At 43.0% G+C, this 22532-nt stretch overlaps 1 protein-coding gene across 4 annotated transcripts in view; it reads left to right on the forward strand.

Moving 5' to 3' along the window:
• KCNQ5 (potassium voltage-gated channel subfamily Q member 5) overlaps positions 1 to 22532 on the forward strand; it is a 621800-nt gene that overhangs the window by 500061 nt on the left and 99207 nt on the right. For 3 of the 4 annotated variants that reach the window (XM_055534787.1, XM_055534789.1, XM_055534788.1), the window contains exons 6-7: positions 2177 to 2287; positions 8464 to 8559. In XM_055534787.1, coding sequence (XP_055390762.1) covers positions 2177 to 2287; positions 8464 to 8559 — 207 coding nt within the window. The remainder of the gene's footprint in view (positions 1 to 2176; positions 2288 to 8463; positions 8560 to 22532) is intronic. The other variant, XM_055534790.1, reaches the window with a different exon arrangement.

Raw genomic sequence — 22532 nt, forward strand, 5'->3', positions numbered from 1 at the left:
TTCTCAGTCCTCATTCTCCTTGTTTTCCATGAGCCTGTGACACCAGGGCTCACCTGGTCTTCTGTGAAGCTCCCTTCTCCATTGAGTTTCCATTTACATAACCCGTTCCTAGTCCTCCTACTTTTGAAACAATATACTCCTCTGGCTTTCCTTTTCCTTCTGCCCCTTAATTGTGTGGGTTTCCTCAGGAGGTGTCCTGCACCCCTTCTTCACACTCTTTGCTACCTCATGGCTTCACAGAGCTTCCACAGTCACTCAGCACCTGATTCCAAAATCCACATCTCAAGCCAACCTCAAGTCTTAAGACTCAGGCTCTCCTTCTTAATTCCTTTCTAATATGGCTTCCCAGGTAGCACTAGTGGTAAGGAACCCACCAGCCAATGCAGGAGATTTTAGAGACAAGAATTTTATCCCTGGATCGGGAGGATCCCCTGGAGGAGAGCAGGGCAACCCACTCCAGTATTCTTGCCTGGAAAATTCCATGGACAGAGGAGTCTGGTGGGCTACAGTCCATGGGATTGCAAAGAGTCGAGCATGACTGAGCTCACACACACACACACACACACACACACATACACACACACACACAAACACACACACACACACACACACACACACACAGAATGTCTAGATCAGCTACATACTGATACTTGAAAAGCCATCATTGAAAGTTACTCTTCATCTTCACTCCCAAACCCTCTCCTTCTTGTTGTCGTCTTTCTATTTATGGGGCCACATCTTCCACTTGAAATGTTCAAATCCTGTTGGTTTGGTCGTCACCTTCCTTCTGGATGATCTATGGATATGCTGCTATTGCTCTTCTTCAGCTTGTCTCTTTACTCTCCACCTGTACCATCCCACTTCCACTGTTCTGATTCAATCACCCCATCATTCTACCAGGTCAGGCTTGCCTCCTCTGTCCTGGAGCACAGCCAGAACTCTGTTCTAAAGCACACAAGCAGCCCCTGGAGCAGTTTATCATCAGGGAGACAAGACCCAGGGATCATTTCTCAGGCACTCCTTGGTCTAGCATTAGCTCCAGTGCAGCTAAGTACACATTCCAAAACCCACCCTGTTTATCCCACTGCTGTGCAGCTGTTCATCTGTATCCCCTCCCTGGATTACTCTATCATCTCTGTCTCTCAAAATATTACCCCTCCTTCAAAGCCTGGGTATGATGATATCTTCCCAACAAAGCTTCTGCAACTTGCCCAAGCTAGTACTAATCTCTTTGAATTTGAGCAGCAGATTATTTGTGCTTTCAGCATAATACCTGTCTTGCCCTATTTTGTGTTTTAATGATTTGTGTGTGACATACTTCCCTTCTTATGCCTTAGATATCTCAGGACAGGAGCCATGCACCTCTCATTTTTGTTCTGCTACAAATCAAAACACGCACCCTACACACACCAGGCCTTCAGGAAATGCCCACCAGGGAAATGAGTGGATAGACTTAATTAACATAAATTATTCTTTTGTGTACTGATCCAGTCCTAAAGCCGAAGAATTGATGCTTTTGAATGGTGGTCTTGGAGAAGACTCTTGAGAGTCCCTTGGACTGCAAGGAGATCCAACCAGTCCATTCTAAAGGAGATCAGTCCTGGGTGTTCTTTGGAAGGGCTGATGCTAAAGCTGAAACTCCAATGCTTTGGCCACCTCATGTGAAGAGTTGACTCATTGGAAAAGACTCTGATGCTGGGAGGGATTGGGGGCGGGAGGAGAAGGGGACGACAGAGGATGAGATGGCTGGATGGCATTACCGACTCGATGGACATGAGTTTGAGTGAACTCTGGGACTTGGTGATGGACAGGGAGGCCTGGCGTGCTGCAATTCATGGGATTGCAAAGAGTCGGACATGACTGAGCGACTGAACTGAACTGAACGGAAAGCCATGGTGCTATCATTCCTGTATCACTGATGGTTATCCACTTACTAATCTAGCCTTTCTTTGAATGCACTTAGGAAAGATGGAAAATCGTGTTATAAGGGAGGAACAAGTATGTAGGTTACTCCCTTCCTTAAGCAAAGAGTTCTGTTATGTGTCATGGAAAATTAAAGCACAGTAATAAAATGCACCAGCCAGACTGCTTGAATAATGATTTAGTGGAAACTGTTCATGAGTCCTGACTTCCCTCTCAAGTACTTAAGCTGCACGTCCTGTTTATTTGTTTTTAGATAACATTGACCACGATCGGTTATGGAGACAAAACCCCCCTGACGTGGCTGGGAAGGCTGCTGTCAGCAGGCTTCGCACTCCTGGGCATTTCTTTTTTTGCACTTCCTGCTGTGAGTATCTTTGCAAAAATTAAGCATTTCCAGTTGGATTGTAGATGTTTACTAGCATGAGCTTCCTTTAAACAGTATGCCCTGGAACATAGCTATATGTTTCCTGGTATCATTTTTCTGATATAATGTTGACTTTTCTACATATAGCTAGTTGGATAATTTAAAAAATGGTCTTCCCTTGGAGACATTTAACCCAAAAGTTTTCTACCAGCTGGGGCTTTAGGATCGAATAATAATTCAGGTGGCATCAGTCAACATGCTCCTAATACATTGAAAATAGGTGTAAAGAGTTAAAGCTGTCCTCCTCTTAAACTGATGGCTCCGGTTAAGTATGTGAGGTGTGAGCTACTGAAGAGATTCATGTGCCCATGTGGAGCGTTTACCTCTTCGGATCCACTTGAGTGAGAAGCACATGGATTTAAAGGGTCTTTAAAGTGTCAGATGATTTATTGTTTGTGTCATCATTGATTTTTGTTAACCACCAGTTTCTGTATCATATCAGAATGAAGAGCACACTTATCTTCTCTTAAGCTTCTGATTATTTTCCCCCGAGTTGATGAAGCCTGTCTTTCTGGTTGTTTTATCCTCTTGTGTCTTCAAAGGCAGTTTGTGAAAATATTTATTACAATTTGCCACCATCCCCAAGCTCTCTCTTTTGCTCACTCCACCCCTCGTTGGGGAAAGGAGCCCAGAAGCAGGCATGTTAGAGCCATGGCCGCCGTGCTGCTTAAGAAACCAGAGCCTCCATCTTGCTCAAGACACAGGCAGGCTCACAGAGACCCCAGGGCACCCCTCCAAGGAGCCAAGGGGGTGGGGCCTTCAGCACCACAGGCTGAGGTTCCTGGGGCTCCACCTCTGCCCAAACCCCTTGTCCTTCCCATGGCCAGTGCTCAGCTCCAGGCTGACTGGCTGGTTGCATCCCAGACCACCTAAAGTCAGAGAAGGGTCCCCAGGGACCATGCATGAGCTCAGGTACCAGATCTCACTTTGAATTCGGGTTCGGTCCCATGCTCCCCAAGTGTGATTGTGTTGGTTTGCTAGGACTGCTGTAACAAGGTGTCACAGACTATCTGGCTTGACCTAACATAGTTCAGTTGTCTCGTGGTTCTGGAATTTTCCTGATGGTTCAGATGGTAAAGCGTCTGCCTACAGTGTGGGAGACCCGAGTTCGATCCCTGGGTCAGGAAGATCCCCTGAAAAAGGAAATGGCAACCCCCTCCAGTAATCTTGCCTGGAAAGTCCCATGGATGGAGGGGCCTGGTAGGCTATAGTCTATGGGGTCACAAAGAGTCGGACACGACTGAGCAACTTCACTTTCTTTCTCATGGTTCTAGAGGTGAAAGTTGAAAACCAAGGAGCTGGCAGGGCTGGTTCTTTCCGAGAGCCCCAAAGGAGGGATGCGTCCAGGCCTCATGGACACCGTATCCTCATGGATACTCCCTGTGTCTCCCTCTGTCCATGTCCAAGTTTCCTCTAAAAAGGACACCAGCCACACTGGGTTAGGGCCTGCCCTATGAGCTCACTGTAACTTGATCACCTGTGTAAAGACCTTTTCTCCAAATAAGGTCGTACCCTGAGGTCCTGGGGATTAGGACTCCAACCTGTAAATTTTGGACACAAGTCAGCCCATAACAGACCCTGAGTACATTTATTAACATCATGTATGAAGAGTTATTGCACCCAAAGAAAGTTTTTGAAGACCAATGATATAACATAAGTCAAGTGTTTGTCATGAAGAAAACTTTTACAATATGTGTGTGTTTCCTGCTAAGACAAAGTGGAAAAGAGGACAGAAAGCCTCTGTCCATCCAGAGTCATGTGAATCTGGCAACCTCAGCCATGTAGAACAGACACCCACGTGACAGCCAGATTCCCTACAGGAAAACACCTTAGAAACAGCAAAATGCAGTCTTGTGCTTTTTTTCCCAATATAATGGTGCCAAAGACCTGCCACTGTTGGGTTTAATACTCATCCTGAGGCCACGCGTATAACAGTCCATGTGATCCCTCGAAGAATCACAGACATGGTGGAGGCCACGTCAGGGCGATTCACTTGCAGGGCAACAGTGTCTGCCGTCTCCCCAGGAGAGATCGAGGTCTTTCATTACCTTCGCTTAATTTAGAGGGAAGTCTGATAAGGTGAGTTCTGTAGTTTCACACTTCTTCGAGGATTCTAAACAGCAATGTGGAAGTAGGCTGCAGAACAGACACTACACCAGGAAGAGATAATAGCAAAGGATGGAAAAGAGAGCCTGTAAGCAGAGAGCAGAGACAAGTGTTCAAAGGTGTAAGGACCTGGGCCAGTTTGCATGAAGGTCAGCCATCTTCAGGCAATGCCTGCATCCCACCCAGCAGGTTGCTCGCCTCCATCGTGAAACCCTGGACCATCATGGCAGAGTCAGTTGTATTGCTGTTAGGTTAAGGGTCAGAGACTAATTAGTCATTCTTGAGAAGCTTTCCTAATAAAGCGATTAAGATTTTATATGCAAATTAAATCGATTCGTGTTGGAAATCAAAATCTCACTCACCCATAGCGTCCCCTCACAGGGCCAAGCAAAGTAGACTTTACCATGGAGAGTTTCACCGCAGCCTCACGGTAGGTGCAGGGTTCTTACTGAATGAATGAAAGATGGTTCATGTTTACCTTTAATAAAAAAAAAATAAAAAGGTGGCTGGAAACACCAGTATGTCCAGTGCATCTGCCGGCAGCAGTGGTGTCAGATTGAAAGTCAGAATGGATGCTGGGCCTGCCTTCCACCCAGGAAAGAAAGGGCCGAGAAGAGAAGAGCCTTCCCTGTCTTTCCCTGGAAGTAGGATTCTCCTGTACACCACAGAGGCATTCTCCTGCACATCACACAGGCATGCGGGCCACCACTTTGGCTGGGTTCTGTTTCCCTGAGGCCCCATCCCAGGGCCTCAAGATAAGAAGAATTCTCCTGTATTCTTGGCCGAGAAGCATGAGTAGCATAAGTCGCCACTGCCTTGGAGGGACTGTCTCCACCTGCGGACCCTCGCTTCCCTCTTGCTGAGAATATCTTGAACCTGTTTGCCAAGTACAGGGTACAAATCAGCTCTTTTAACCTGGAAGAAAAGGGAAAAATATTTTAAATATTTGCCAAGATGTCTTATTTCTATCTGATGTTTATGGAGAACTTCTAAAACTTAAAACCTCAAAGTTTATCTCACCTTAGAAAGTGAAAGTGAAGTCGTTGAGTCGTGTCCGACTCGCTGCGACCCCGTGGACTGTAGCCCACCAGGCTCTTCCGTCCATGGGATTCTCCAGGCAAGAATACTGGGGTGGGTTGCCATTTCCTTCTCCTGGGGAATCTTCCCTACCCAGGGATCGAACCCTGGTCTCCCGCATTGCAGGCAGACACTTTAACCTCTGAGCCACCAGGGAAGGAAATGAATTAAGACAAAACTCAATTTCTGAGAATGTGTCTCTGTCGGTCTCAATATTTGAAGGGATGGCACGTTAGCTATATTTTGCACAGCAGGCTTTATTTTTAACAGACCTGTGTTTCTGTATATGAACTGACGGCTGAGGGAGATGGAGGAGGACTGGACAGGAGCCGTAACCAGACGATGAGCAGAGCTGGTGTCATGACCGCTGTGATGTACAGTCTGGCTCAAGAGCCCTGCAGCCCACGTTTGCCATCTACTAGTGTGTGTTTCTAAGCAATGCCAGCGTGATTTTCACCACATTTTAGCTTGTTTGGCAGGTGCTCAGTTTGTGTTATGCAGGGCCTGTCTTCATTTTCCAAAAGGGATTTAACGCTGAACCTCATATTTACATAATGAATGCTCAAAAATAGTAGCCATTGCTGTTAATTCAGTTTCTACAAAAACTAAATTATGCTTCCTAGGAGTGGATTATACACATCTATGCATGTAATATAAATACATAATATAAATATATGCTATAAATTCTGCTGTTTCAGTCTCTTACGTGTTTAAGCTTCATGAAAAATGACATTAAAAGGAAAATAAATAAATCTTTCCTAAATGGTCTTAAGGAGCAGAAGGAAATTTTGGAGTTGTGAATAACTAAGAGTTGATTTGGATTTGGAAACAGAAGGCCATTTTTATAACCTCTAAATGGAGGGAGATGTTAAAATCCACGAATAAAATCCTACAAACCAGGTTTTCATAAAGCTTAGTTTGTTCAGTCACAACCTGCATGAGATGAAAACCTCAGACAGGACGAGACAGTCGCTGAGAAAGAGCGATGGAAAACAGACCCTGTGATGTCGTTTCTAATTTCACAGCACAGTCGCACATCCTGATTGATGAGGGAGTCCATCACTGCTCATTAACGGCAATAGTATCATTGTATAACTGTATTTAAACATAACTGCGTTATTTATTATCTGGTTATCATCACAGAGGTACTCAGAATTGTGGAATCTCAAGGAGAATTCTCCAGTATTCTTGCCTGGAAAATCCCATGGACAGAGGAGCCTGGCAGGCTATACAGCCCACAGGGTTGCCAGAGTCGGACATGACTTAGTGACTAAACCACCTCAAGATAAGGAGGAAGAGTAAAGGTTATCTAGAGCCCAAAAATATCCTCATCAACTTGTCATCCACTGAGACCTAACACGTCGCAAGGGTGAGACATACCACTGCCTGAGACAGCCCTTACTATCTTTGAGTGACTCCAAACACATAAAGAAAAGAAAAACAGCCGTCCCTTACCTATGGCAAGGAACTGACTTACTCAAAGCTCGTAAGATACCCGGCTGTAACCTAAGGGTTAGATTCCTTGAAGTTTAATAAAAAGCTAATAATTTATAGCTAGCAAGTAAAATCCCAGACTCGAAAGCAGAGGGGCTCTGCTTCCCACACCAATAAAGTGGAGACTGAGAGACAAAGCCCAGAGACTGAACTGAGTGAACTCTGAAGCCAACCTCAACCTGAGGCTGACATGAAGCATCTTGATTCCACAAATTTAGACCAAAGCCAACTGAAAATAGGGGACATATCAAGAGAGCAGGATTTTGGCAGATGGAGACGATATGCAGAAAAAGGCAAACCAGCCAAAAAGCCAGTATAAACACAGAAGGATCAGGCTAGTTTTACCAGCCCCCAGACCTAATGGGTGAGCCAAAACCAAGAAGGCGAGGCATGCTCCGAGTGTTAAGACTCTGAGGATTAAGACCCAGGAGAGGGGCTTCCCTGGTGGCTTGGTGGTACAGAATCTGCCTGCCAACACAGGAGACATGGGTTCAGTCCCTGATCCAGGAAGATCCCACGTGCCAAGGAGCAACTAAGCCCACGCACCACAACTACTGAGCCTGGGCTCGAGCCCACGTGCCTGGAGCCCAGGCTCCACAACAAGAGAAACCACTGCAATGAGAAGACCAAGAACTGCAAGTAGATAGCAGCCCCCACTTGCCACAGCTAGAGAAAGCCCTCACAGTAATGAAGACCCAGCACAAACAAAAGCTAATTCATGAATGAATTAATTAACTTTAAAAAATAAAGAATCGGGAGGATAAGTATGTGCTTTGCATTGACCCGTGCTCTCATCTGTACTGGACAAATAGGCAAAAAGGAAACATCTCCAAGCCTGAGTGTCTATGTGTCTCATCTAAACAACTGTCCTTCCCCACTTGCTTTCCTTTGGTAGGTGTAGAATTATAGCATCATGAACAGATCTTAAAATTTAATAAGATCATTCCCCCACCCATTCATGAACGGAAAGTATAAACTGGAGTAATTGCCATCAGCATGCTAAAATAGCTCCCAGGTCCACATCCACGAGACAGTAACAGCTCCAGATTTTAAATCCCCCTCGTCTGTCACTGGATAGGCCTGTTTTCTCTAACTTAGGTGTAAAGAAATGCCACAGAGAAGGCCATGCAAAAGCATTTTTTTATGTGGAATTGCGGGGCCTCCTCCTACACCCTAGGAGACTGGAGGGCAGCACCTGGTGATTTCCTGAAGGACAGACATCATCCTGTTTCTTGTCCAACAACTTGCCATTGGCCAGTGGCATAATAATAGAGGAGATCATGTTTGTCTAATAAGTAATGAGATTATGGACAGATTGCATACTGTTTGTCTTTTCTCAGACTCTTCTTAAAGGGTTGTTTTTTTCTTTTAGGATTTGTATTATTTAATGATGCTTTGGGGGGAATTTTTTTAAGCACTATTTCTGTATTTTGTCACAGGGCATTCTTGGCTCAGGTTTTGCATTAAAAGTACAAGAACAGCACCGCCAGAAACATTTTGAGAAAAGACGGAACCCAGCTGCCAACCTCATTCAGGTAAATGTCAGTGCACCAGGAACACGGCCCTCCCTGCAGGGGTGCTGGGTCGGGAACCAGGCTCTCTGTGGCCTCACTTGCAAGAGCTACCCTTTGGTTTTGTTTTTAAACACGAAGCTAGAACTTATTGCACAGTCTTGGATTTGATCATGGTCTCCCCACTCCCAAACGGAAAAAGTAATATCTATTTTCAGTCAATGGTCCGTGCTTTGTTTGCATTCAGTAACCATGCCAGCAAGGCCACAGGGGCTTCGCTAGTGGTTCAGTGGTAAAGAACCTGCCTGCTAATGCAGGAGACCCAGGTTCGATCCCTGGGTCAGGAAGATCCCCTGGAGAAGGAAATAGCAACCCACTCCAGTATCCTTGCCTGGAGAATCCCATAGACAGAGGAGCCTGGCAGGCTACAGTCCATGGGGGACGCAAAGAGTCGGACACGACTTAGCAACTACACAGCAACAACAAGCAAGGCCACACGGATGTTAGCAAGGCCGTGCTGCTCCTGGAATGGCCTAGTTTCATGAACTAGTTGGTGAAACACCATTGATCATTCAGGATGGAGCAGAAAGCCTACACTGCACTCACCTTCTGCGGCCAGGTGTATGTGGCTGTTCTGAAGAACACATTTATTCAGAATGTCAAGGTTTAGTACTTGGGGGGGTCACTTTTAATGCTGTCTAGAGCAATAACTAGAAATACTTATTTTAGAAAGTGGTGTAATGGAGTCCATCAGTGTTTGAGCACATTGAAAAGTGAAAGTCGCTCAGTCGTGTCCGACTCTTTGCAACCCCATGGACTTAGTCCATGGAATTTTCCAGGCCAGAATACTGGGGTGGGCAGCCTTTCCCTTCTCCACAAGATCTTCCCAACCCAGGGATCGAACCCAGGTCTCACACATTGCAGGCAGATTTTTTACTAGCTGAGCCACAAGGGAAGCCCTTGAGCACCTTACTTGAAGCTAACTCATAATGTATAGGTTGTTCGGCATTTAATCTTCTTTTCAATAACTCGGGGTTTGCTTCGTCAGTAAAGGAATGCTTCTCTTTTGTCCTTCATATCTCTGGGGAGCAGAACCACCCTGGAAAACGGGTTAAAATTCACTAAATATGTTTTCCTCTGGATCCATGCTGTGGAGTTCATATTTAATTACAGCAGAGATGATTATGTAATATCCTCCCTGCCAGGCAGCAGACGACCCAGAGCTACAGAACCAGAGGCTCTGGGGCGGTGGCTGTGGTTTCTGCAACAGGAACAAGCACGTTGTTCTCACTTACACTGTGGGTTCCGGGAGAGAGAGGGGGTCAGCGGCCACGACACAGCAGCCCTCCTGCAGCCTTTGCTTGTGGCTATGATGCTGGCACCTCCTGCAGAGGTGGGCTGAGTGGGGAGGGCTCAGCAACATCAGGAAGGGAGTCCATCTGTTTCTGTGGCCACATGAGGGTGTCAGTGTTTAAATAAAGCTGTTCCCTGACTCCTAATGCGAACCACTGAGGGGCTCTAGTTTTTAACTTTCCAGGTTTTAAAGGGGCACCAAAGATACAGTAAATTCTGTTTTCCTGAAGGAAAGATCCCTGAATAGCAGGAGTTTAAGATCTGAGGCCAAATGATGAGGGGTGGTGAAGGAGAGCGTCCGCACCCCAGAGCACACAGAAAACACCCAAGAGCGAGCCCCCCACCCTGTGGAGCTTAACTGACCATGAGGTCTCCCCACATGTCTAATGCATTTTTCTCCTTGCTGCTTTTCTCTTTGGACTCCTCTTTCATGTATACATCTTTCAGTTCTTGAAGGATGCTTTCTAGCCTGTGAGCACAGAGTTACTCCCTGGGTTCCTGGCAGCCATTTGAGCACAAGCCCTGTCCACCTGGGGAACAGATAACACGCCTTACACACACCTGATCTCAGGAGCTCGGCCATGCCGTTGGCATGGATAATGATCGAATTTATTGAAGATCCTTGTGAAATTGTTTTATTTGCTTTTTTTATTTTGTATATTTTCTCAATCAACGTGTGCTCAAAGTACAGCCACTTCTGTGTACAGATCCTTGATATTTGTGGATATAAAAGGGGACTCTGTCCAAAAACATCTTAGGCCATCCGCTGTCCTGTTGGAAGATGAGGCCCCTGCCGAGTTTCTGAGGCTCCAACCCCTTGTGATGACAGAGCTGATGGCTGTGCCCCAACACAGTTGCCAGTAGCTGCAGGTGGCTGCTCACATTTAGAAGTTCAGCTCCTGGATGAACCAACCACATCTCAGGTGTTCACTAGCCAGCCAGATGCTGGCGATTATACCGCATGAAACAGATACAGAGAAAAATAGGAGGGAGTTTCTGATCTAACTCATCATTATTAACTAATAAATTGTGAAAAAAAATTCCAATTGAACTTGAAAACAGATTACATTTCCTGCAAGAAATCTCTGGGCCAGAGGCATTTCTATGCCAAGAGCCATGCAGAGCTAGGCCAGAACAGCCTCAGACGTCACCTGTAGGAAGCAACGGGGCTGATTGCAAAGTTTACTTAAATATCTAGGTTTTTATTTTGTGGAACAGGGTAAGGTAACATATACTGTGGTCGATAATTGAACTTGTACCAAGATAGGCAATAGTGGAGTAAAATCTTTTTTTTTTTTTTTTTACTTAAAGCTCTATGTGTTATTCTAAACAAAAAAGAATTTAAAATGAAAAGCTCTAAATGTTGAAGAATACCTTTAAACCTAATCATAGTTTCATAAATCAAAGTGGATTCTACCAATTTAAAAAGCAATTGTTGCCCTGTCCAAATGTAATTAATTAATTTATTCAGTCCAAATGTAATTAACTAATTTATTCAGTTCAGTTCAGCCACTCAGTCATGTCAAACTCTTTGAGACCCCATGGACTGCAGCACACCAGGCTTCCCTGTCCATCACCAACTCCTGGAGCTTACTCAAACCATGTCCATTGAGTCAGTGATGCCATCCAACCATCTCATCCTCGATCACCCCATTCTCCTGCCTTCAATCTTTCCCAGCATCAGGGTCTTTTCAAATGAGTCAGTTCTTTGCATCAGGTGGCCAAAGTATTGGAGGTTCAGCTTCAGCATCAGTCCTTCCAATGAATATTCAGGACTGATCTCCTTTAGAATGGACTGGTTAGATCTCCTTGCAGCCCAAGGCACTCTCAAGAGTCTTCTCCAACACCACAGTTCAAAAGCATCAATTCTTCAAATTCTTCAGCACCCAGCTTTCCTTATAGTCCAACTCTCACATCCATACATGACCACAGGAAAAACCATAGCTTTGACTAGACAGACCTTTGTTGGCCTTTGCCTCTGCTTTTGAATATGCTATCTAGGTTGGTCATAGGTTTTCTTCCAAGCAGCAAGTGTCTTTTAATTTCATGGCTGCAGTCACCATCTGTGGTGATTTTGGAGCCCAAGAAAATGAAGTCTATCACTATTTCTATTGTGTCCCCATCTATTTGCCATGAAGTGATGGGACCAGATGCCATGATCTTAGATTTCTGAAAGCTGAGTTTTAAGCCAGCTTTTTCACTCTCCTCTTTCACTTTCATCAAGAGGCTCTTCAGTTCCTCTTTGCTTTCTGCCATAAGGGTGGTTTCATCTGCATATCTGAGGTTATTGATATTTCTCCTGGCAGTCTTGATTCCAGCTTGTGCTTCATCCAGCCTGACATTTCACATGAAGTACTCTGCATGTAAATTATATAAGCAGGGTGACAATATGCAGCCTTGACGTACTCCTTTCCCAATTTTGAACCAGTCTGTTGTTCCATGTCCAGTTCTAACTGTTGCTTCTTGACCTGCATACAGATTTCTCAGGAGGCAGGTAATGTGGACTGGTATTCCCATCTCTTTAAGAATTTTTCACAGTTTGTTGTGATCCATACAGTCAAAGGTTTTGGCATAGTCAATAAAGCAAAAGTTTTTCTTTTTCGATGATCCAAGGGATGTTGGCAATTTGATCTCTGGTTCCTCTGCCTTTTCTAAATTCAGCTTGACTTAAATTTATTAGATTCAAAAATAATAATAAAATTATTAAATATGTTCATTGTTTTTCCTTGCTGTAACCCTTTCCCAGAAGTCAGGGCTTTATGCTTTGATTATAGATTATTGGAATTTATTTGAAGGATGCTTTAGATTAAAAAGCAAGCTTCACTTGCTGATCCATCAATTTTCTTACCCAATTAACCTACCTTGGTTTGCTGACCACACAAAGCATCAAGACCAAGACCAGTCTCATCTGTTTGGGGCCAGAGTTGCTGTCTGTGTAAAGGGCACTGGAGAGGCCCAGAATGCTCTGTCATTCGGGCACCAAGGCAACTAAATTAACAGCATTTCAGGGTTTTATATAAAAGTTTAAAACTTCAGCAGCTTGCAACAAATTTAGTTGTATCAATATCTTTGCATGATTCATTTAAGTTAACGTTTCCTTTCAAGTAGACCTGTCTGGAAAAAAAAAAAGCAACTATCAATGATGTTTAGAATACCTGCCCAATGTCACCACTTGTATTAATAATGTCTGAGACTTGTGATGTGCCTCTTGCTGTGTGGTGTGTTTCTACCCCATTCTGTCACTTGATCCCCAGGACAAGCCTAGAAAGAGGTAGGACTCAAGTCCTTGGTGTTTGAATCTGAATCTAGTGCTCTTGAATCTGAAGTCCAGTGCACTGGACGTATCCAGTGCCTCATAGATATGTCTCTGAAGCCTGGGGATTCGTATTTCAAGGTCCTTCAGAAGTTCCATGTGAGGAGTTTCCTTCTAGAGCGATTGCACCAGTTCAGGGTGGAGCCAAGGTACTTTGTAGGAAACAGAGACAGGTGGATGAAATAAGTTTGTGAAATGAATGCTGACAGGGGGCTTATTTTCCTGAGGGAAGAGATAAGAAGATGCTGTTCTGGGGTTTCTCTGGGGGTCTAGTGGTTGAGAACGCCCCTTGCAGTGCAGGGGACACCAGCCCTACTCCTGGCCTGGGAAGACCCTGCATGCTGTGGAGCAGCTGTGCCCATGTGCCGTAGCAGCTGAAGCTCACTTGCCCGAGAGCCTGTGCTCAGCAACAGAAGCCACTACAGTGAGAAGCTGTGCACTTCCACTACTCTACCAGTGAGTAGTTCCCCATCACCACAGCTAGAAAAAGCCTGTGCAGAAACAAAGACCCAGCACAGTTAAGAAACAAATAAAATACTTTCAGAAAAGAATTGCAATTATATATATTAAAAAAAAGAAGATGCTGTTCTGGAGAAATGAGTTGGCCCCAAAGAAAAGCAAACTGTATATTGAAACTTTGGCTTCCTCCTATGAAAGAATTGAGCCTTTATCCCATTACCCTAAAGTGACGCCCCTAAAGTAAACTCAGACCACTGACACAGAGCTTGTACATCTTTTGTAATGCTTCAGTCATAAATAAGGACAGATGCTGAAAAAAAAAATCATCCTAGATATGAAAAACATGACTTCAGAAAAAGAAGAAAACAGAAAAGGAGATAAAACTGAAAATCTATAAAAGTAGAATAAAAAGAGATGAAAAAAGAAACAAAAAAGTAGGAAATTTGGATAACCATTCCAGGAGATCAAATATTCAGCCAACATAAATACTTCACAAAGAGTACAGGGAAACTGAAGGTAGCATTTTGTCAAAGAAATTTCATATTCTGGATCTCCAGAACTGAAGGACAGGAGTGGCCACAGTAAAAGACCCACCCACCCCCACCCCTGCAAGGGCTCAGCACTGATAACAAAAAGCTTCACAGGATACCCTTGTGAAATATGAGAACTCTTGCAAGAAAGTGAATCCTAAGTGGTTTCTGAGCAGAACATACCCAAAGGATCCTGAATCTAGATTGCATGGATTTCTCATTAGTAACCTTAAAATTAGAATACAGTGGAACAATAGTTTCAAAATTGTGGAGGAAAATTATGTCCAATCTAGAATTTTTTATCCAGCCATCATATTCATGGAGTGTGACAGTCACATAAAGATGTTTTCAGATATGCAAAATCTCAACATTTTACCTACCATTTACCCTTACTCAAGAAGCCAATATATATATTTTACATTTTCCTTATCCATTCATCTGTTGATGGCCACTTGGATTGTTTCCATGTCTTTAATTGGCTATACAGCTGTAAGTGGGATTGCTGAATCATATGGTGCTTCTGTTTTTAATTTTCTGAGGAACCTCCATACCGGTTTTCTTTGCAATGTATATACATATGTATATATGTATGTATGTTGCAACAACACAGATGGACCTTGTTATTATACAAAGCAAGAGAGCCAGGCAAAAAGACAAATACTGCATGGTCTCACTTATATGTAGAATCCAGAATTTTTTTTTAAATGTCTATCTAGAAACAGAAGCAAAAAGTGATTGCCAGGAGCCAGAAGGTGGGGAAATAGGATAAAAGGGTACAAGTTTTCAGCTATAAGAATGAATAGGTTCTGAGGATCTAATGTGAAAGGTGGGGACTGTCATTGATAACCATGTTGTACAACTGAAATATGCTACGATTGTAGAACTTAAATGTTCCACACCAAACAAAAAAAAAAAGACAAATATGTGAGGTGATGGATTGCCTAAATGAAGGAGATTCTTTCAAAATGTATATATACATTAAACCATCATGATGTAAACTTTGAAGATCTCACAATTTTATAAGTCAATTATACCTCAATAAAACTGAAGTCCAAAAAGAAGAAGGAGAAGGAAAAGCTGCTTGAATTGATCCTCCAAAACAAGGAGATGAACCAAGAGAGAAAGGAAACATGGGATCCAGGGAACAAGAGATCCCACACAGGAAGGAGAGCTGCCGGGCCAGAGAGCTCAGGGTGGGCCTGGGGAGAAGTCGTCAGGGAGACACAGTGGACTCACAGCTTTCTCAGCATAGCTGATGAGTAGAATTTTTGAGTTCTGTTCCAAAGTTTAGGAATGTTTGCCTCATAGGTACATAAAGGCAAATCAATAAATTAGAATAGGGTAATACTAACTCTACAAATGTATGGATGTGAGAGTTGGACTATGAAGAAAGCTGAGCGCTGAAGAATTGATGCTTCTGAACTGTGGTGTTGGAGAAGACTCTTGAGAGTCCCTTGGACTGCAAGGAGATCCAACCAGTCCATTCTAAAGGAGATCAGCAACTAGAAAAGGAAGAAATGAAGAACCCCAGGGTTAGTAGAAGGAAAGAAATCTTAAAAATTAGGGCAGAAATAAATGCAAAAGAAACAAAATAGACCATAGCAAAAATCAACAAAGCCAAAAGCTGGTTCTTTGAAAGGATAAATAAAATTGACAAACCATTAGCCAGACTCATCAAGAAACAAAGGGAGAAAAATCAAATCAATAAAATTAGAAATGAAAATGGAGAGATCACAACAGACAACACAGAAATACAAAGGATCATAAGAGACTACTATCAACAATTATATGCCAATAAAATGGACAACGTGGAAGAAATGGACAAATTCTTAGAAAAGTACAACTTTCCAAAACTCGACCAGGAAGAAATAGAAAATCTTAACAGACCCATCACAAGCACGGAAATTGAAACTGTAATCAAAAATCTTCCAGCAAACAAAAGCCCAAGTCCAGATGGCTTCACAGCTGAATTCTACCAAAAATTTAGAGAAGAGCTAACACCTATCCTGCTCAAACTCTTCCAGAAAATTGCAGAGGAAGGTAAACTTCCAAACTCATTCTATGAGGCCACCATCACCCTAATACCAAAACCTGACAAAGATCCCACAAAAAGAGAAAACTACAGGCCAATATCACTGATGAACGTAGATGCAAAAATCCTTAACAAAATTCTAGCAATCAGAATCCAACAACACATTAAAAAGATCATACACCATGACCAAGTGGGCTTTATCCCAGGGATCCAAGGATTCTTCAATATCCACAAATCAATCAATGTATTACACCACATTAACAAACAGAAAAATAAAAACCATATGATTATATCAATAGATGCAGAGAAAGCCTTTGACAAAATTCAACATCCATTTATGATAAAAACTCTCCAGAAAGCAGGAATAGAAGGAACATACCTCAACATAATAAAAGCTATATATGACAAACCCACAGCAAACATTATCCTCAATCGTGAAAAATTGAAAGCATTTCCTCTAAAGTCAGGAACAAGACAAGGGTGCCCACTTTCACCATTACTATTCAACATAGTTTTGGAAGTTTGGGCCACAGCAATCAGAGCAGAAAAAGAAATAAAAGGAATCCAAATTGGAAAAGAAGAAGTAAAACTCTCACTATTTGCAGATGACATGATCCTCTACATAGAAAACCTGAAACACTCCACCAGAAAATTACTAGAACTAATCAATGATTATAGTAAAGTTGCAGGATATAAAATCAACACACAGAAATCCCTTGCATTCCTATACACTAATAATGAGAAAATAGAAAGAGAAATTAAGGAAACAATTCCATTCACCATTGCAACAGAAAGAATAAAATACTTAGGAATATATCTACCTAAAGAAACTAAAGACCTATATATAGAAAACTATAAAACACTGGTGAAAGAAATCAAAGAGGACACTAATAGATGGAGAAATATATCATGTTCATGGATTGGAAGAATCAATATAGTGAAAATGAGTGTACTACCCAAAGCAATCTATAGATTCAATGCAATCCCTATCAAGCTACCAACAGTATTCTTCACAGAGCTAGAACAAATAATTTCACAATTTGTATGGAAATACAAAAAACCTCGAATAGCCAAAGTGATCTTGAGAAAGAAGAATGGAACTGGAGGAATCAACCTACCTGACTTCAGGCTCTACTACAAAGCCACAGTTATCAAGACAGTATGGTACTGGCACAAAGACAGAAATAGTGATCAATGGAACAAAATAGAAAGCCCAGAGATAAATCCACGCATATATGATCACCTTATCTTTGACAAAGGAGGCAAGAATATACAATGGATTAAAGACAATCTCTTTAACAAGTGGTGCTGGGAAAACTGGTCAACCACTTGTGAAAGAATGAAACTAGAACACTTTCTAACACCATACACAAAAATAAACTCAAAATGGATTAAAGATCTCAACGTAAGACCAGAAACTATAAAACTCCTAGAGGAGAACATAGGCAAAACACTCTCCGACATAAATCACAGCAGGATCCTCTATGACCCACCTCCAAGAATATTGGAAATAAAAGCAAAAATAAACAAATGGGACCTAATTAAACTTAAAAGCTTCTGCACAACAAAGGAAACTATTAGCAAGGTGAAAAGGCAGCCTTCAGAATGGGAGAAAATAATAGCAAATGAAGCAATTGACAAACAACTAATCTCAAAAATATACAAGCAACTCCTACAGCTCAATTCCAGAAAAATAAATGACCCAATCAAAAAATGGGCCAAAGAACTAAATAGACATTTCTCCAAAGAAGAAATACAGATGGCTAACAAACACATGAAAAGATGCTCAACATCACTCATTATCAGAGAAATGCAAATCAAAACCACAATGAGGTACCATTTCACGCCAGTCAGAATGGCTGCGATCTAAAAGTCTACAAGCAATAAATGCTGGAGAGGGTGTGGAGAAAAGGGAACCCTCTTACACTGTTGGTGGGAATGCAAACTAGTACAGCCACTATGGAGAACAGTGTGGAGATTCCTTAAAAAACTGGAAATAGAACTGCCTTATGATCCAGCAATCCCACTGCTGGGCATACACACTGAGGAAACCAGAAGGGAAAGAGACACATGTACCCCAATGTTCATTGCAGCACTGTTTATAATAGCCAGGACATGGAAGCAACCTAGATGTCCATCAGCAGATGAATGGATAAGAAAGTAGTGGTACATATACACAATGGAGTATTACTCAGCCGTTAAAAAGAACACATTTGAATCAGTTCTAATGCGGTGGATGAAACTGGAGCCTATTTTATACAGAGTGAAGTAAGCCAGAAAGAAAAACACCAATACAGTATACTAATGCATATATATATGGAATTTAGAAAGATGGTAACAATAACCCTGTGTACGAGACAGCAAAAGAGACACTGATGTATAGATCAGTCTTATGGACTCTGTGGGAGAGGGAGAGGGTGGGGAGATCTGGGAGAATGGCATTGAAACATGTATAATATCATGTATGAAACGAGTCGCCAGTCCAGGTTCGATGCATGATACTGGATGCTTGGGGCTGGTGCACTGGGACGACCCAGAGGGAGGGTATGGGGAGGGAGGAGGGAGGAGGGTTCAGGATGGGGAACACAAGTATACCTGTGGCAGATTCATTTCGATATTTGGCAAAACTAATACAATATTGTAAAGTTTAAAAATAAAATAAAATTTAAAAAAAAAAGAGAGATGACTTTAAAAAAAAATAAAATAAAGGAGATCAGTCCTAGGTGTTCATTGGAAGGACTGATGCTGAAACTGAAACTCCAATACTTTGGCCACCTCATGCAAAGAGCTGACACATTGGAAAAGACCCTGATGCTGGGAGGGATTGGGGACAGGAGGAGAAGGGGACAACAGAGGATGAGATGGCTTGATGGCATCACCGACTCCGTGGACATGAGTTTGAGTGAACTCCAGAAGTTCGTGTTGGACAGGGAGGCCTGGCATGCTGTGATTCATGGGGTCACAAAGAGTCGGACATGACTGAGCAACTGAACTGAACTGAACTCTACAAAGTCTACCTAGATAGTATATTAAAAAGCAGAGACATTAGCTTGTCAACAAAGGTCCATCTAGTCAAGGCTATGGTTTTTCCAGTGGTCATGTATGGATGTGAGAGTTGGACCATAAAGAAAGCTGAGCGCTGAAGAATTGATGCTTTTGAACTGTGGTGTTGAAGAAGACTCTTGAGAGTCCCTTGGACAGCAAGGAGATCCAACCAGTCCATCCTAAAGGAAATCAGTCCTGAATATTCATTGGAAGGACTGATGCTGAAGCTGAAGCTCCAATACTTTGGCCACCTGATGCAAAGAGCTGGCTCATTTGAAAAGACCCTGATGCTGGGAAAGATTGAAGGCAAGAGGAGAAGGGGATGACGCAGGATGAGATGGTTGGATGGCATCACGAACTCAATAGACACGAGTTTGAGTGAACTCCGGGAGTTGGTGATGGACAGGGAGACCTGGTGTGCTGCAGTCCATGGGGTCACAAAGGGTCAGACATGACTGAGCGACTAAACTGAACTGAACTGAACTCTACAAAAAGCCAAAATTAATTATACAGGAAAGAAAATAGTAGTCAACAGTACATCACATTTCTGAGCTAGGAACCATGGTTATGTGGTCAAAGTAATGCAAGCATAAACACTTAACTAAAGTTAACTGAAAGTTAACTAGAATTAACTAAAAATTTTTCAGTAGGATGAGAGCAGGGGCACGTGTGTACATGGCTATATCATTATCTTCTATGTAAGAAAATTAAAAACCTCAAAGAGATGTGAGAGCAATCCCTAAAATAAGGATTCTTAAAAGCAAAAGCTATAAAAATTGAAGGGGTTGCCATTAAAGAACAAAAATGAGTGAGAAGTAAATTGGAAAAAAAGAGATGACTGGTTTTTACCCTAAATATTTTTGTTCTCCAGCTTCTTAAATTCTGTACCTTGAAAAAGTTGTTCCATGTTAGCTATACCTTTGGATGATCAGCCACAATTAAGATTTCCAGAAAGAATCAAACATTCCATAGCTATAATACTCCAGACAGAACAAACTACTGCTGCTGCTGCTACTGCTAAGTCGCTTCAGTCGTGTCCGACTCTGTGCGACCCCATAGACGGCAGCCCACCAGGCTTCCCGTCCCTGGGATTCTCCAGGCAAGAACACTGGAGTGGGTTGCCATTTCCTTCTCCAATGCATGAAAGTGAAAAGTGAAAGTGAAGTTGCTCAGTCATGTCCGACTCTTAGCGACCCCATGGACTGCAGCCCACCAGGCCCCTCCGTCCATGGGATTTTCCAGGCAAGAGTACTGGAGTGGGGTGCCATTGCCTTCTCTGGGAACAAACTACTAAATCCTCCCTAAAGCATAATTACACTGACATGGTGCTCATCATTAGAGACCAAAGTGTGAACTTGTTTGGCTGCCTCAAGCTCCAGCTTGCATGTGAACCTGGCTTTCATTTTGCTTCTTGCTGACTCATCCATGGGAGTGCATGTGCCATATAAATTAAGTCCCTCAGGGCAATGTCTTGCTAACCACCGTGTCATTTTAGCCTTGAAGAGAGGAGCACTGGCTCCTGGATCATATGGCTGTGGCCTTGGGTTCAGCTTCAAGAAGCGATTAGCTGAGGAGAGCTGAGGAGAGGACAGAGGTATTGGAGGATGAGAATAATAGACTCCCTCCACTGCCACTTTGACTGCTGACTAGCATCAGCCCTGAGGCAGGGGCCGCTGGCTTCCCTGTTCTCCCATTTATAAGATATTTTTAGGAGAAGCATGATGGAGGGACTAGAGCTTAGCTGTTGAGATAAATTTGATAGAAAAAGAGTAGGAAGCCAGATCTCACTGCTAAGAAAATGTTCAATTTTCTAAGAGTGGCCTCTTTTGCCCCTAGTTCTTTATAATGTTGGCAGGTAATGTCTTGGTCCCATTTTTTTTTTTTTTTTGGTTCGTACTGTTGTTTCAATTTTTTTTCAATTTTATCTAATAATGCTCAGACCTGCTGTGTACTTCTAATGTCTACATGAGTCCTGCTTCCAAAGTATCTGAGTTCACATACATCTGACTCCTTCCATGAAAGTTGTCTTATTAAAGCCACGTGGGTGGGGATGGGCCCTCTGGCCTTCACTATAGAAGTTGTTGTTCACTTGCTCAGTCGTATCCAGCTCTTTGTGACCCCATGGACTGCAGCACGCCAGGCTTCCCTTCACTAGCTCCCAGAATGTGTTCAAATTCATGCCCATCAAGTCGGTGATGCCATCCAACCATCTCATCCTCTGTCACCCTCTTCTCCTGCCTCAAATCTTTCCCAGCATCAGGGTCTTTTCCAATCAGTTGGCTCTTCGCATCAGGTGGCCAAAGTACTGGAGCTTCAGCTTCAGCATCAGTCCTTCAGTGCATATTCAGGGTTGATTTCCTTGAGGATTGATGAGTTTGATCTCCTTGCAGTCCAAGCAACTCTCAAGAGTCTTCTCTAGCATCACAGTTCAAAAGCATCAGTTCTTTGGCTGCAATAATAAAACCATGTGTCTTTACTGATTACTCTATATCACTTGTAGATTGTGTTTGTACAGTATTTGCCAAAATTAATGTTTCAAGAAGATACAATAATTGCTTGTTCTCTATAAGCTGCCACGATGCGTAGCATAAGTCTTCAGAGATTTGTAGGCTATATCAACATGAGCTGTGTGAGGAAGGCTCTGGGCAAGGAAGTGGCATCGATTATTTAAACCTTTCTCAATAACATAAAACCCCTCAGGTCCTACTATATATTTCCCCACTTTTTTATATCACTCTGGAACATCTTATTGAAGTATAAGGTGCTTGAGGAATCCAGCGCAGCTCCTAGAAAACTGTGCTGCATGTCTCCAGCAACCAGCAGAAGAGCAGAACAGGCCAGCACCCCAGGGTCCCAGGATCCCCCCTCCCCCCAGGGAGGTCCGCACTGCCTGCTAACAGCAAGGATAGGCTCCCCTGCTTTTGTACTTTGGGGAAGTAGAAGCACACAGTATGTACTCTTCTGTATCTTGTTTCTCTCACTCAACAGTATTCATGTAAAGTTCATCCACATTGTTGGGCATAGTTATAGTGGACGGTTCCTGTGTGATGCTCTACTGTGTTAACATACCACAGCCCACCTGTTCATTGTCCTGACAGCTGCTTAAACATTCCTGACTTTGGTTGATTAGGAAGGCTTCCCAGGTGGCTCTAGTGGTAAACAACTCACCTGACAATGCAGGAGACATAAGAGACGCGGGTTCTATCCCTGGGTCCAGAAGATCCCCTGGAGAAGGGGATGGCAACCCACTCCAGTATTCTCGCCT

This window comes from Bubalus kerabau, chromosome 9, assembly GCF_029407905.1.
Source record: "Bubalus kerabau isolate K-KA32 ecotype Philippines breed swamp buffalo chromosome 9, PCC_UOA_SB_1v2, whole genome shotgun sequence".
Classification (NCBI taxonomy): domain Eukaryota; kingdom Metazoa; phylum Chordata; class Mammalia; order Artiodactyla; family Bovidae; genus Bubalus; species Bubalus kerabau.